Source organism: Schistosoma haematobium, chromosome 1 (genome assembly GCF_000699445.3).
Source record: "Schistosoma haematobium chromosome 1, whole genome shotgun sequence".
NCBI classification, from domain to species: Eukaryota; Metazoa; Platyhelminthes; class Trematoda; order Strigeidida; family Schistosomatidae; genus Schistosoma; species Schistosoma haematobium.
This window is the reverse complement of record NC_067196.1, coordinates 1,670,634-1,687,544: the sequence shown is the minus strand read 5'-3', so window position 1 is coordinate 1,687,544 and position 16,911 is coordinate 1,670,634. Positions and strand designations below refer to the sequence as shown.

Genomic DNA, 16,911 nt, shown 5'->3' with positions numbered 1-16,911 from the left:
TAGCTGCTTGGATCTTATATCACAAGTGCGATCTCAGAAATGTCAGGTATAATAATCTAAACATTTTTTGTCTAAGTGGCGAGATGACACTAACAGCCCATTAGATCCTGAAATCTTATGAAGCGGCAGTCTGAAAGTCATTTGTCGTCCTAAGGCTGTTTCTCACTATGACTTCAAGGTCATTTTGGTCCGTTATAGATGACACAATTTCACTTGTTGTGCAACGATATTGCGGAGATGTGACGTTCAGTGAAGTGTCTGAGTGGGGCGGCGTTGGCTGTAGCGGATACTGTTGACGGAGAGGGGTGTTGAGACGTGCGGCTATTGGGCGGACATCAGATGTAGATGACTGAACAGGTCGCTGGAGCGCAGCCGTTGAATGTCCCTGGTGCCGAGTGGATGTCGGATGTTGATACCGTGGCAGGTCAACAGAGCTATGGAGGTCAGCGCGCCACAGACTCGATATTTTGACGGAGAGCGTGGCCTAGACTGCGCGAAAGAGGAAAGTACCACGGAGAGTAGAACCACCGCAAGAACGACTGTTTTAAAGGGGAGACGGGTGTTGTGTGCGCTTCTTATATCCACATGAGTAGCATATAGCGATAGTCAGGAATCGAATGTATTTCAGTGGGAGTTCGAGAAGAGAAGAAAGGGAACATGAAGCAATAGAAGAACTGGAACAATGAAATCTGACACTATACACTGGTATTTGTAAAAGGAACAGTCAAGTTTGAGACAAGTGGTTGATATTTTGCAAATTAAGTATTTACTGATTGGTTCTCAGATTTTACTCATATGTTCTGTAATTTTGCGTTCAAATGAATTCGCTTGTCCACACATGTCTTCCTGTTCACTACAACATGAAGCGTTCCAGTTATTTATTCGTATCACTACATACTTGCTAGAACTAGCTTCTATTGGCCACTCGCCCATCCACTCAACCAGCGGATATAGGTCATATTGTAATATTATCCCTCCTGGTTATGGGCCTTCGAATGTTGATGCCATATTGCCAAGAGTAAAACAGTCGACTTTTCTAAAATTAGCAAATCATTTCTACAAAGCAAAAAAGAAAATGACCATGGGTTTTTCCATGTTACTTCCTGACTAAAACATTCATAGATCACCAACGTAGATGATCTGTCGAATAATTATGGACCTATTCGAGTTAGGAGGAAATGGAGTGGCCAACCAGCTAACGTCTAAGTCACACCTCGCGGTCAGTACCTTATGTGGATTACCGTCTCAACGTTCCCCGTCCCCGTTTCTACCTTGATGACCGTACGACAAAACGACGTTATTACAGAAATATATTAGTAAGAGTAGGTACAAGGAACAGAATGAGGTCAGTGATGCATGAGCTCGTCCATCAAAAGCAACTAGTTTGCGTACATCGTTTAGCCCTGACGTTGGCGAAGGCAGGTGAACTGTTCGATATTTAGCGACTTGACTGCTGCATGATTTGATTAGGGCCCAGTGACATTTCAATGGTCCTGCTGGTTATTCGCCCCTACATACTCTTGAATAGCCATATGAATATTTTTCATTATATTAATGACTGCACCAGTGAAACTTACGGGTTGGTGGTCACACACAAATCTCTACCTTCTAGTTCATGAATGGGGACTGATAGCTGAGTCTTTTCCGTCTCTTGGCAGTATAGACTTGTTAAAAGACAAATCAAATGGTATTCCCAGAGGTCCAGCAAACTTATCCGCCTGAGATTTTATAATCCTTATATGAATATCGTTATGACCACTGTTTTTATCTGGATTGAGATATTGAAGTACCTGTAAGTTAGCTCCTTTCTTAATAATTAGAGAATCGAACGACAAGCCGACACTATGATCTATTGTTGGTTCTATACCAAGGGCAAAAAAATTTCACTGAAATATTCCAATAAAGCTGCAGCCTTTGCAACATCAATTCACGCTAATATCAATGGACTTTCTTACACCAAGAAAGGTGAGTTCATCGCTTTATATACGAGAACAATCTTTTTGGACTAATTTCACAATCCCTGAACAATTGTCTTCCAGACGAATGCCTAGCTTTACTGACCAGTGCTTTGCATAAATCCTTGGCCTCGCAATAAGTGGATCTTTGTTTCCGAGGGCCTGTAGAGATAAGCATATTTCTATGCTTTTTCCTACGTCTAAGAAGTTTCTCGATCTCAATGGTAATCCGCAGTAATATTCCTGCCCGTTTCATACCCAGGTTTCTAGCTGAAGACACTGGTAATCATTGACACTAAGCACGCAATTTCGTAAATTTACAACTTATTCTACATCATATATAAACATTTCAGTTTTTTATGTTAGGTCTGTGGTTCCAATTGTCATCTTCGCATCTAGCGCGAAATTTGTAACGGAACTTAACACGTCTTTACACGTTTCATAGTTTTGGTAAGTCCTTTGTTCTGCTCAATAAACTATGCACATATCCTTGAAATTGGAAAAAAGACAGTCAAATATAATTTTTGCAACCTCGTCCTCAACTCTTCTAGCGCCTCAAATGTGTCCATAAGGTCGACCTGTTAGAAATAATTTATCTGATGTCCTTGATGTTATCATTTTTAAAAGCCGCATAGTTTGTAACAATTTAATATGGTAACCAACATTAATAAACTTTAAAGGGTGTTTTTTGTGATTTCATTCTCTAATCACTCAAGCCTCCAAGAAGAAGATTAATCGTTTATCATAGAGGCATTATTCATTGGTTAACTGTGTCAGAACTAAGAAAGTCTTCAGCCTCGTATGAATCCTAAGTGGATTCGAAAGCTTCCAAAGTTCGTCGGTTATTTAGAGATTACTGAGAAAGTAATTGCAATAAAGATTGATCAAGGTAAATAATGCCATACAAAACTCCCCACTCGTCAACCATGTTCGTATATTGGTAATAAGGCTGAGCCTGGCGACTTGAAGAACTTGGGGACTAGATCTCCTTTCAGACGGACACCTCATTAGGTGGGTCAATCGTCACTGTCCGACTGTTGGACTTAGCCACGTAGGTATGTGTAGACAACCTAGTGGATGTCTAAAGGATTATTGTAACCGATAGTTAGAAACTTGAGGTTAACTTATTCAAAATCGTCCGCAATTGAGCAGGTACTTTCACTCTTGCCTTATATTATAAGTTCCTAATCCACCTCATAAACTTCTCTCTACTCCACTAATTCATATTTTCTCAAACTATCTTTGATGTCTAACTTTCTCTATTTCCATAAATACTGTTGCATTCGATTGCAACGGAAGCCTCAACCATTCTTCTGCAGTGGAGTAATATTAGTAGGTGCCGTCGTATGATAGCCAGTGGTCAAAAATAGGTTTATGCCCCACTTCTTCCCTTAAGATCCTTGAATATATGTGCGTCAACGGTTTTCCAGTCCCTTTAGATGAACCATCAGTACACATAAACCCTGTTTATAGGCCGCATATCGTCCTTAATTAGTGTATTGGGGTCGTAAGCCGTAGTGGGGAGATTAAAAGTACGACTCTGTTTTCGGAATATTTGTAAACCAGTGTTTAATTATATTTTAAAAGTCAGGTGCTTAAACTATCTGATCAAATACATTTTTCAGCAATGATTGTCGACCTTAATCTTAGTAAAGTGATCCTATTTTGTATATTACCAGATTATGTATGATAGGACTGATTCTTTATTAATCATCCCCTCAATTCTTTTGCTTCTATGTGCACCTGAGTTTATTATTATTATTTCCTTGTTACATCAAACATTTATCTTAAAATAAATGTGATTATTGCTTTGCTTCAATTCATATGGCAAATAATCAACCGTATAGAATAACAAGTCACCTACTTTCGTAAACTCTCTTCTTATAACTCCATTTATTTATTTCTTGTTATTATTTGGAACTATCATTTATTTCTGTCAAAAGTATCTCCAATTTCCTCATAATATCTAGCTTGAATAACCTGTTCCCAATCATTTGGTAATCCCTCAAAATGGCGACAATGGCTGAATTTATACAGCAATCTGAAATAAATGATGGAATACGTTTTTCCTGGAATGCTTGGCCTGCTTCTCGACTAGAATCTGCTCAATGTGTTGTGCCTATTGGATGTTTGTATACTCTGTTCAAAGAACGTTATGATTTCCCACCAATTAATTATGATCCAGTGTTCTGCAGTCGATGTCGTGGTATTCTTAACCCTTATTGTCCGGTAAATTCCTTTGGATTTATAAAGAATCCCCATATTTTTCATATTCTTACCAGTGACTAAGCTATTTTTCGGTAGTGGTTTTAAGCAATATATATATATATATATTACTAACCACAAGTTACGTAATTATTTGAACAAAGTTGTTTTACAAGTTAGTGCCACTCAATGGTCTATCTTATTACACTGAAATTGCACAGCGTTTAGCTACACTGGTTTCAATCATTGCGAAATTGTTATATTTTCATCCAAGTTGGAGATACACTTTACTAATGAATTTTGAAAATATCCTGTTCCATCATGAGGTTAACTGACCACTTGAATTATTTATTATTATTATTTTATTTAAACACATAAACATTGGCACTAGGAGGAACCAAATGGATATGCGCCACATAAATCATTCGACTTGTGTGAGGGCTGGGATACTACCCGGGTGCCCAGACCGAAGCAGCTGGTTTTCTTAGGGGGCCATACCCCGAGCCTTGGACCTAAAGGTCTGACCCACAAGGCAATGGAGCGTCGTGAGGAGATGCAGTCACATGGTAGCCGGTGACCAACGATTGGTTCATACGCCACTTGTTCCCGCAAGATACTGGAGCCAGTCCATGTGCATCATTGGTTTGGAATCCGGTTAAAGCACCGGACAATCGCTTTTCGTTCTCTCAATTTCGTAAACAACACCCCCGCCATGAGAAGGCAATGAGAACCGCCTGGATTCATTTCACCAACAAATGTAAATCGTTGCTGCGTGTTATTTTATGGGTAATGAGTTAAAAAAATTAATCTATGCATCTGAGCTATCACTGAAGGGAATTTAACTTTAATCTACCTAAGTAGCGTGGCAGAGGTTTGTGTACTCGTCGTCTGTGGGCTATACATTCTATATGAAGTTTATTGGTACTCCGTGATTGACTGAAATCGAAACAGATGAATTGAAGTCAAAACTTTCTGACTAAATGTTGAGATCCATTGACTTTAACCCATTAGTTACCTAATTCTTATGTATCTTTATCTCACCTTGTTATTTGGAATCTATGTACACAGTACACTTTTTCCGATAGAATTAAGTTATGTTACTTGATCTAATGATGTCATCTGTCCTTTCTTTTTAATCATCTTCGTCTATTCTTAGTTTGATATTAGAACTCGTACATGGACATGTTGTTTGTGTAATACACGAAATAGTTTTCCACCTCAATATGCAGGAATGACTGAACAAAAATTACCTGCAGAATTGATGGCTCAGTTTACCACACTTGAATATACCATCCCAGTAAGTCTATTTTTTAATTTACCCAAGTGTATTATGTGAAAATACATGTTGAATTGTTCCAAAGTTATCTTTAATTTTATGTACCATCTAGCTTTTATATTTATCCGTTGTGAATAATTTTCTGCTTGTTTTATCTGTCTTAATTGAATGGAAAAATTGTTTTCGAAGCTCAGTATTACATTCCTACTGCTTTAATTGTGCATCACTTACATAACAATTGCCACCGGATTTAATCAATTTCTTGATGATGATTTTTGATCATCGAGAATCGTTCAATGTTCTTAACTCAAAAAGTTCAGGTTTCAAAGGCACAACATGAAACTGCTGCCATCTGTCCACTATTCAATCGAAGTTTTACAAGATCAGCATCACAACTCCGCTATAATTGACGCATATTAACATACAATGGGCGGATTAAATGTGATTGAGGTAGCCTGTGTATTATGATATCATATCCATACTTGAGATCAGATTTTCATCTAGATAACATTTACATCTCTATGTCATACTTTATTCAAAGATACTTCCAGAATGTCATCGATGAAAAATTGAAGAGTCGTGAGATTGTGCAACTCTACCTAGTACCACTGGATTTTTGAAAAGAAAGAAATCATGCAATGAATAAAAAGGGATATTGTGCGTTGAAAAATTTTGTTTAAGTATGAATATAGTGAAGATTTACTTGTTAGTAGTCGGTTTATACTGTAAGAAAAAACAAATGGAAAGCCACAATTTTTGTTTTAGCAGAATTATTGTTAGTTGTTCACTGTAACTGTCTTGTTAATTTCTCCTCTCTGTATCGCTGTGACCAATCAGTTATCATCAACGTAGGGCCCAGTATTAATGTTTATCAATTTAAGTTTCCATAAAATCCAAATCAACAAAGCTAGACAGGAAATCGATAAGATAAGAAATAAAGAAGAGGATTTAATTTCAGCTACACTGAGAGATACAATTAGAAAAACAAACAAACAAGATCAAAGATTTAAACATGTTATTCAAGTCAGAATTTGAAAGAAGATTATAACAATTCATAGAACCGTAACTGATTTCATGCCTTGTCATTTACTTTCTCTAAATATTAACATGTATACATTTATTTGTATTTATTTTTTAGAAGGTTCAACTTGTTCCACCCATTTTTATGTTTGTTATTGACACATGTATTGAAGAACCAGAATTTACTCATCTTAAAGTAAGTTCATTGTAAATATTGACTTGAATTTCTTAGTAAGGTTATCAACGATGCTTTTATCTTCACAAAGTATGTCTTATCCGTTACTTTCGACCATTATGAGGTTTTATTTCAAACCTTAAGATTTACACCTGAACTAAGGATAGGGAGTGAAGTAGTCGAACGCGTTGACAACTTCACTTATCTTGGAAGTCTGATCAGCCCTAATGGGTTGGTGTCTGACGAAATCTCAGCACGGATTCGAAAAGCTCGTTTGGCTTTTGCCAACTTACGTCACCTTTGGCGGAGGCGAGATATCCGTCTATCAATTAAAGGACGAGTATACTGCGCGGCAGTCCGTTCTTTCTTACTTTACGGCAGCGAAACATGGCCTTTAAGAGTGGAAGACACCCGTAAGCTACTAGTATTTGACCACAGATGCCTTAGAAATATTGCTGGCGTCTGCTGGGATCACCGGGTAAGTAATATTGAGGTTAGACGCAGGGTATTAGGGAATGATGGTAAATCAGTTGATGAGGTTATGAATCTTCATCGACTGAGATGGTTGGGCCACGTATTACGTATGCCTGAACACCGATTACCACGACGTGCAATGCTAACCGGTGTAGGGGATGGTTGGAAGAAAGTTAGGGGTGGCCAAACCAAAACGTGGCATCAGTGCTTGAAGTCACTAACTTCTAGTCTGAGCCATGTTGGTAGATGCAGACTACTTGGTTGGGGTCCGCGTGACTTTCGTAACCAATGGTTGGAGACTGTGTGTGACACGGCTCAGAATCGATCACAATGGCGTCGGTGTATACACTCCCTGTCTTTCCTTAAACTAAGAGATTAAAATCGCTTCATATCTTTCTTTCTACGAACTAATTCTTTCTTCCTATATTATATCCTTATTGCAACCTTTGACCTAACCACTCCTATGAATCCGGTGTTCATCTTGCTGTGCTAATGAGGTATGGCAACCTGGACCGATGCACATATGTGCCTGGTCCTACGTTGTAGCTGACTGACTGACTGACACCAGTGATGTTTTTCATCAAAGATTTTAAACTCCTACATTGGAGATGTTCATAGCAAATAGTTGCCAATAACCTCAAATGAATTTCTCTTTTTCTTTCCTACTCGTAACCTTGACAGTTCAAATGTGATAAATAGTATATTGAAATGTTTAGTTATGTTTCTCATCATGAATAACGTTCTCTTTTGCCTCCTGTTGTCAACTTGAATGAACTAATAAAAATAATTGAAACGTTCTAATATGTATTTATCATATTCCAGAAGTATCAAACATTAATTGTCGACCCTTTTTAGTCTTTGAAAACAATACAACTCACACTGTACTTCACTGGGGTACTTGCTGTTAAAAAAACTTACTGTTTCACTGTTTCTCTATGTTTTCCATATCTCATTTAGTCACGAGCAACGTTGAATCTGATACACTTGTACAGTCTTTCAAGTTACCATATCAAGGTGAAATTAAGCAAATCACAGTAGTAGGAATAGTGACAGTATCAGCGGTAATAAGAAAGAATAAATATAGACAGTATATTTCTAAACGAGAGGATGATTTCGTGGAATAGAAAAGTATAAGATTATTTTCAAATTAAAGACCTCGGAGAAAACAAAGAGTGAAAACATATACACAATTGTAATGGATTCCGTACCATGTCACACATCGTCTCCCAACCACTGGTTAAGATAATCGTGCAGACCACAACCAGATAGTTTGGATCTGCACAGACGGGTCAATCCAACAGTTAGTGACTTTGCAGATTGATGCTATAACTTGGTTTTCCCGTCTAACTTTTTTTTTCGAACTGGTGTTGCACCGGCAAATAGCTAAAAGCATACACATATAAATACGTATAATAAACCTACAGATGTAGGTAGTATGTTGAGACATTCTCTTAAAGAGCTTATTTATCAACGGGGACTGATAAAACACTTCTGACTATGAATAACTCGAAAATCCAAATGATTGTGAAAAATAGTTAATACTATATCCATTGAACAAATTAGTGATGATCGTGACTTAGTACGCTAGTCTCAAACGTGTTATCGTCTGAAGTGTGACAGGTACTGATATCGAGTTTCAATATATGAACATCAACACTGGAACGCAGGCGTTTTAAGTTAATCAGTAATAAGTAGACCTTAATATGCGTTACGGATTCCACTGCTGGATACAATTCAGAAATATCATAGTATGTATTCTTGACTTTCCGTTAAGTAAACGTCACCTTAAAGTAATTTATAGCTTTGTGACTTGTAAGCTCATATTTAATAAGTATTTATGCTTGAATTATTGATTAAAACTTTTGTCAAATTCAATTTCTTCTAGGAGTCTATTCAATTGTCGTTGAGTTTCCTACCACCACATGCTTTTGTTGGTTTGATCACTTTTGGGAAAATGGTACATGTTCATGAATTGGAAGCAGGACCTATTTCTAAATCATGGGTATTTAAAGGAACAAAAGATTATACAGGGAATCAAATCCAGGTACGAAAAAAAACAACTGTTCTCCTCTTTCTAATATGTTAATCTTTTCTTTCATCTTCATTTTAAAGCACTTTTATGCTTATAATTCCTCCATTGTAGCTGGTACCTTGACGTAGTACGTCATGTTTACATATAGTCATAATGTAATCGAGTCATATTGGTTGGAACATTCTTTCCTTTAGGTCCTACTATACCAGAGAGGGACAATGCTGAAAGCAGCTAACCCGTGGTCCAAGGACGAAGTCGTACTCCAGACTGTGTACGAATGTCATGACGATCTGGTATTTTCCTCAAAACTAGCACGCCTAATTTTCCTCCACGGATCTGTCGCTAGTGGCAATGTCCTTCGGATTGCAAAGCTTTCTCATCTAGGACTGTTTGAAAAAATGCTACGTGTTACTGACCTCAAGTAGTTTTCCCTTGTGATCTGGGGTCATACTCTCGGGTCTTCATGTTCACTACCTAACCCAGTTTTGTTTACAGGTCGTTTTGGAAGAACTGTCTTTCCATCATGTGGACAACCTGGATGTTACAACCGCCCTGACGCCTCTAACATCACGCAAGATCACCCCATCTTTATGCTTTGGTTCTGGTTATCGAACAACTCAACTAAACGAAAGAATTGAGAAACCTTAGAATAATGGTCTAATCTATATTCTTGTTCGGATCATATTCCACGTCTACTATTTATTCTATAACCTAGTACCCTAGACTTAATCATTTATGTCTAACCTGCACAGCTGTTATCGTCCCGCTATACTTAAGCCTTTCTCTAGCCTCTACTCTATGTCAACGACCAGCTTCTATCATACTCAATACATTAATGATCCACAACTCGTGTAATAATATGAAGTAAAATCCTGTCCACACGTCGAGTTAGGAAATTACAATAACAGCATAACTAGGCCATAAGTAGGGGAATTTAGTAATGAATTTGTAATAAATTAACAATAAATTAAGGAAGGTACAACACTCAATAACGGTTTATACATCATGTACGAGCTTACAAATAGGAAAATACCATAATTGAAGTATTTACTAGTCAAAAACTAAAAATATAAACAGTATTTCAGGTAGTGCAGTTCTAAAAGTTTAGCTTTTCTAAATACCTATTAAAACATTACTGAGTTCAGATTCAAGTACATCCGTTTGACACAATCCAAATAGGATGAAAAACCCGTTCTAGTTTCTCCTGGAAGCCAATAACTAGTTCTAATAAGACTTCGTATATGTACTATGTAACTGACACCAAGCAAAGTAAGAGTAATGTCATTAATTTTGATGATGGATTTGTTTTAATGAATTTAGAACTTAACCTTCCAATTTTCAAGTGTATCAGATTAATAACATATGTACAAATGATGGATACATAATCTATTTCTCATCTAGGTTATGTTAAGTGTTGGTCGTAGTTCAGTTACAACTGCTAATCAACCTACTTCTGTATTCAATCCAAATTCTCCTTCAGGTGCTCCTAAAGGTGTTTACAGTTCTGAAAAACAATTTCAACAACCACAAATGGCTCAATTACCATACAATAGGTTTGTTTAATGCTTCTTCATTGTTCATTTGAATTTATAAAAAAATGAAAATTGTTTTATCACTGAACAATTAGTTTCTTACTATTCATTTAGAATTCTTTTACATATGTAGTGTTAACTATCCTGATGATTCAGTTCTTTACTCAACTGTCAATAGTCATAATTTTACAATGTTTAGTTACACGAGTATATAAAAGTTTCGGGAATTTCTCATATATTTCCTATCAGGATGATGATCCCCACTCTGTTATGTCTTATAACACTTTGTTGTGACTTGAGACCACCCATCAATATCACGTTCTGTATTACAATTCCGATTATCGATTGGTTCACTTATGTGGTAATTAGTATCGGTGATCTGTTTCACGAATTGACACATCAACTAATGAACTACAGCCAATGTGTTAATGCGTATCGATCCTCGAGCTCCTTCTAACCCAGTAGCTGATTATAAAACGCATATAAGAAGTAGGTTAGTTCGCTACTGTACTTAGTTCAATCATGACTCATAACGCATATAATATTATACTTGAAATAACTGATTACACAACACAGTAAATAAGAAATCATGCTTTAAACAAAATCATGCCGTAAATGGCAGCAAACAGTACATAATTATTTAGCAATACCTATGGGACAGTAAAACATATAGCGATAGTTAATAGGTTTACTGAAAGCTTACAATAAAGGGAACACAGATATTCAGCCATACAGTTATTTACTAGTTATACAATGAAAATATTAGTAATAATGATTCGAATAGTCGTTCTGAAAGTCCCAACTATCCCTATATTCGTTTCGTTATAACAAGTAATCTATTTTACTAATCAATTACATATCCAACCAGTGGGAGATACTAAACACTTCTGATTTTAGATTACTCTTTAACAATCGAGAGTTGTAACTACCAAGTCACTATTCTACAGTCTTCTTAAATAAGAAAATTTTCAATTAAGTGCACAAGTCAACACGTATTCAGTGAATATTATTCACTTACTCCTGTTACCCATTTTAAAGGACATTGGGCCGCTCAACAGCATTCACCATCCAAATCTGTCCTGGTCAATCCTTCTCACACATGCTTCCAATCATCGAAGCATTGTGTTCCTTGGTCTTCTTATTTTCCGTTTTCTTTCAGGATTTCAAGTTAGCGCTTGCCACGTGATGCAGTTTCATGATTTCCACCATGTATGTCCTATCCACTTCCATTGTCTTTTCTTAATTTCCTCGTCAGCTGGAAGCTGGTTTTCTCTCTCCCACAGTAGGTTGTTGCTGGTGTTATTCAGCGAATGAAAATTGAGTATCCTGCGTAGACAATTATTTACAAATGCTTTTACTTTTTTGATGATGTTTGTGGTGGTTCTCCATGTTTCAGCTCCGTACAGTAGAACCGTTTTGAGGTTTGTACTAAAGATTCTGACATTGATATTGGTTGTGTTCTCTATACTGTATTGCTTGGTGATTAAACCTACATAGTCTTTTGAAAAGTGTGCATGTGTGATGTATTTCGACCTCCTGGCAAAACGCATTGGAACTTATTATGGGTGTTAATAACTTCACTTAATTGTTGACATCACTAGCTAAAACTGGGCTATTATCCATGATCCCAAATAGTTATATATGAAATTATTGAACCAATATGCCACAAATCCTGATTACAGGCTTCGTTTACAGACTAGCAAAATTACTGCAATGAAATTTATGCAAACCGAAAGGTGAAATGATAGAAAAAGACAAACCGAACATCATCAACTACGAGAAACAATCCATTGGATAAAGCGGCCGTCCTCTTCGAACTTCGTTTACATGAAGATCAATCAGCTATCAAACGCTACATGTCTTCACTTATATAGACAGATGTATGCGACCGCGGACACATTCGACTGGAAAAATTTTGAAATAGTAGAGATTTGTAGTGCCAGTGCATAAGTTTGGTCTTTCATCTTCTGAACAGGTTGGCTTAATTGTGAAGGTTTCACTATTCTTCTGAGCAACATCATCACAAGCTTCAGACAGAAGTAAACAGGACAATAAGGGTTTAAGCCACCCAACTCAGAAAACGAAACTCCAAGAATTTTAAGTTTTAGACAGCCAAGGTTCAACACGGAAAATACCAGAGAGTTTCTAGAAGCTTGCCAACTAGGTCACGAACAAAGTGATCTCTAGTGTTTTTATAGGGATGCGAGCAGTTGTCACTTCCCAGCACTCATATCAGTCAGCAATCAATAAATATATAGAAATAATTGTTTTCTACCAACCAATCAGGGAATTCAGAAGCAAGTAATAAGACCAAGAATCAGTTCATAGAGGAGTACAATCAAAATAATCGTACAAGCAATAATAATATATGTTTTGAACAACACCTAATCATATTCAAGGTCGACAAAACAAGCTGCTGTTTGCTTATAGAGAAATTCTCATAGCTTACTTCTACAAAATGTTTGTGCTACTAAGTCCAGATAACCACTAGCTTTTGCATTTGGGTGAAGTTTATTTCATTTCTATATTGGTTCTTTGTATCTTCTCATTAGTGTTTAAGACTGCAATTGATCAATCCTTTATTGGCATATTTGCATCTTGTGTGGATTGTCTCAAAGTTATAGACATTGTAAGCAGAGTTGGATGGTGGCTTGTAGTGGAATTCAGGACTCTCATTTCGTCCTATTTGAAACTCGTCAGCTGAATATACCTTCACTACTCAAACAAGCAATACAAGTGGATTAACTATAATGTTGTTTTACTTTCTCGCATTGTACTCCTGCCTTAATTATTTTGAAGATCATTGCATAAATTATCATTTCTTAGAACTGCCTGATGTTTTTTTGTGTGGATAGATTTATTCAACCAATGGAAAGATGTGATGGTTTAATCACTGATTTGCTCACTGAATTACAACCAGATCCTTGGCCTGTACCTCAAGGTAAACGTCCTTTACGTTCAGTTGGTACAGCATTGAGTATCGCAGTTGGCTTATTAGAAGCTGCTTATCCTAATACTGGAGCTAGAGTTATGCTATTTCTTGGTGGTCCATGCACTCAAGGTCCTGGTATGGTAGTTGATGATGATTTAAAAAATGTTATACGTTCACATCATGATATGGAAAAAGATAATTGTAAATATATGCGAAGAGCAATGAAAGTATGTTCTTTTTTGTATTTTATAACTGTTCACTACTTGTTTCTTCCGATTTAACATTGTCCTATACGTTCAGAACTGCATATTTAGTTGTAGATAATATAAAATTCTAACTTACGTAACTAATTCTTCGTGTTCACGTCAAGTCAGCGATAAGCAGCCTAGAACCTGGTCTCTCTCTCTCTCTCTCTCTCTATATATATATATATATATATATATATATATATATATATATATATACTTTCACGTGACCACGTGCACACAACCACTGCCAGGGATGTCCTACTCACTGCCTTATCGCGGCATTACTGTTGTTTACAAAAGTGAGAGGACGAAAAGCGAATGTCCGGTCCTTTAAACGGTTTGGTGGATGTGGAAGATTCACCTTAGGGAGTTGAAAAACCCTGATTTCAAACCAATAGTGCACATGGGGTGGCTCCAGGATCCTGATTGAACAAATGGTATACGAACCAATTGTTGGTCACCGACTATATGTATACATAGATCAGCTGGAGTGGACAGTTAAATATATCAAACTAGAGTTCAGAAGAAGTGAATAACACTGAATCGAAAATATTGAAGACAATAAACAATGAGTGCAACTTAGTAGGCACTATAGTTACCGTTGAGTGATTTTATTCATATGTTCAACCATATGCTTGAAGTCACTAATTTTTAGTCTGAGTCATGTTGGTAGATGCAGACTACTCGGTTGAGGTCCGTGTGACTATCATAACCAATGGTTGTAGACTTTGGGTGATACCGCTCAGAATCGATCACAATGGCGTAGGTGTATACACTATCTGTCTTCCCTTAAACTATGAGATGTAAATCGCTTCATACCTTTCTCTCTACCAAATAATTCTTTATTGCTATACTATATCCTTATGTGCAGTTTTTCTTTTTACATATTGCTACAATGGAAGTGACTACTTCTATGAATTTAGTGATCATCTTGTTGTGCTAATGGGTGTGAAAACTTGGACCGATGCATATGTGTGCCTGGTCCTACGTTATAACTGACTGACTATGTCCAACCCGTTTCACTATGTATAACCAGTTAATTATTGTTAACCATCAGATTACAATTTTTTTAAAAAAAGAATTAAACTCTTTCACATTGTTTCATTATAGCACTATGAAGGATTAGCTAATCGTGCTGCACAAAATCTTCATGTTGTTGATATATTCAGTTGTTCATTAGATCAAACTGGTTTACATGAATTACGTTATTTAACTAATTACACTGGTGGTCATATGATTATGGGTGATAGTTTTGCATCAAATTTATTTCAACAAACCTATCGTCGTGTATTCAATAAAGATGCATCTGGTTCATTTTTAATGGGATTAGCTGGTCAAATGGAAGTGAAGGTAAATATTGTCAAGTCATTATTATTATTATTATTATTTTTATGTTTTTATTATTAGTTTATCCTTCTTAAAATTGTCTTCAAGAGTAATTTTTAACCAACCTATTTGATTTATTGCTCAGTGAATAAAGTGTTTGTCACTGAAAGGAGTACCAAAGAAGTACATTAACCTTATAAGGGCTCTCGACTCGAACACAAATGGTCGAGTGAGAGCTTATGGCAAACTGTCATCAGAATTGATTACCTTAAGTGGTGTTTGTTAGGGCTGTCCACTCTCTCTATTATTGTTAACTTTGTCGTTGACGTGCTTTTAGAGATAACACTTTTCTCATCTAAGTTTCTAGGAGTCGAATTTCTACCAGGAGGTTCACTTGTTGACTTAGAATATGCTGATGACATAGTTTTATTTGATGAAGACGCTGACAAAATGCAGAGTCTTCTGACCACTCTAAGCAACAATGCAAGCATGTTCGGGATGTGATTCTCTCCCTCGAAATGCAAAATCTTACTTCAGGATTGGGTTGCATCGACACCTGAACTAATGATAGGGAGTGAAGTAATTGAGCGTGTCGACCGCTTCACTTATCTTGGGAGTCTCATCAACCCTTGTGGTGTGGTGTGTGACGAAATCTCAGCACGGATACGGAGGGCTCGACTAGCTTTAGCCAACTTGCGTCATTTATGGCGTAGGCGAGTTATCCGTCTACCAACCAAAGGATGGGTCAACTGCGCAGCAGTTCGTTAGTGAAACTTCTTATGATGTCCATGTTAATATATGACACGAAACTATGAACGGACTAACCATTAATATTTGAAGGAGCTTTGATCATTTAAATCGTGGAATGGAAACTAGTTAATGCATGTATTATCCATCTTTCTCAAGTATTATGGTTTTGTGAACCACTTTAGTGTACTATACAAGCTCGGAAGTTGGATACTCTAATCACTTACCATTTTAGATTTTCTCCACGCAATAAATAGCTGTCAATGTTTTACTTCTTAGTAAAAATCAAAAGTTCATCTACTATTATTAGCAAATTTGTTATTTCTTATTCTTTCAAACTCATATTTCTGCATATTTAGACATCCAAAGAACTGAAAGTATCCGGTTGTATCGGACCATGTTTTTCAGCTAACGTTAAAATGCCTAATACTGGTGAACAGGAAGTTGGAATTGGTCGTACTTCTGTCTGGCGGTTAAACGGTTTCACTCCATCAACTACATTAGCCATTTATTTCGAAGTAGCTACTCCAACTAGTGGTGGTGGAGTACAAATACCTCCAGGTAGTAATGGTAGAGGTTATGTACAATTTGTTACACAATATCAACGTGCTAATGGTCAGCGTAAATTACGTGTCACAACAGTATGTCGTAATTGGATTGATTCAACTACACAATTGCCACATATGATATGTGGATTTGATCAAGAAGCGGCTACTGTACTGATTGCACGAATGGCAATGTTCAAAGCTGAAACAACAGACAGCGTTGATGTATTACGGTAAGTAATTATTAATTAACAGGTTCGTAACGATAAAGTTATTTTATTCTCTCATTATTTTATAGCTGAAAATCCAAGTCTCTAACCTACAAAAAATGAAACTAGACCATCATCCCAAATTTTTTTTTACATTTTCTTTCATTTGATTATTCTGGAGCCACTGTGTATGTGACTTGTTTAAGCTCTGAACGTATGTAAGAATTCCACTAAA

At 36.7% G+C, this 16,911-nt stretch overlaps 1 protein-coding gene across 1 annotated transcript in view; it reads left to right on the top strand.

Annotated features, from left to right (window-relative positions):
* Window positions 1-2,358: 2,358 nt before the first annotated feature.
* Window positions 2,359-16,911, top strand: part of SEC23A (Protein transport protein Sec23A) — a 28,772-nt gene continuing 14,219 nt past the window's right edge. The window contains exons 1-9 of the mRNA XM_051218336.1: window positions 2,359-2,405; window positions 3,926-4,184; window positions 5,317-5,457; window positions 6,575-6,652; window positions 8,991-9,149; window positions 10,539-10,690; window positions 13,525-13,828; window positions 14,960-15,199; window positions 16,282-16,700. Coding sequence (XP_051072892.1) covers window positions 3,966-4,184; window positions 5,317-5,457; window positions 6,575-6,652; window positions 8,991-9,149; window positions 10,539-10,690; window positions 13,525-13,828; window positions 14,960-15,199; window positions 16,282-16,700 — 1,712 coding nt within the window. The 5' untranslated portion in view covers window positions 2,359-2,405; window positions 3,926-3,965. The remainder of the gene's footprint in view (window positions 2,406-3,925; window positions 4,185-5,316; window positions 5,458-6,574; window positions 6,653-8,990; window positions 9,150-10,538; window positions 10,691-13,524; window positions 13,829-14,959; window positions 15,200-16,281; window positions 16,701-16,911) is intronic.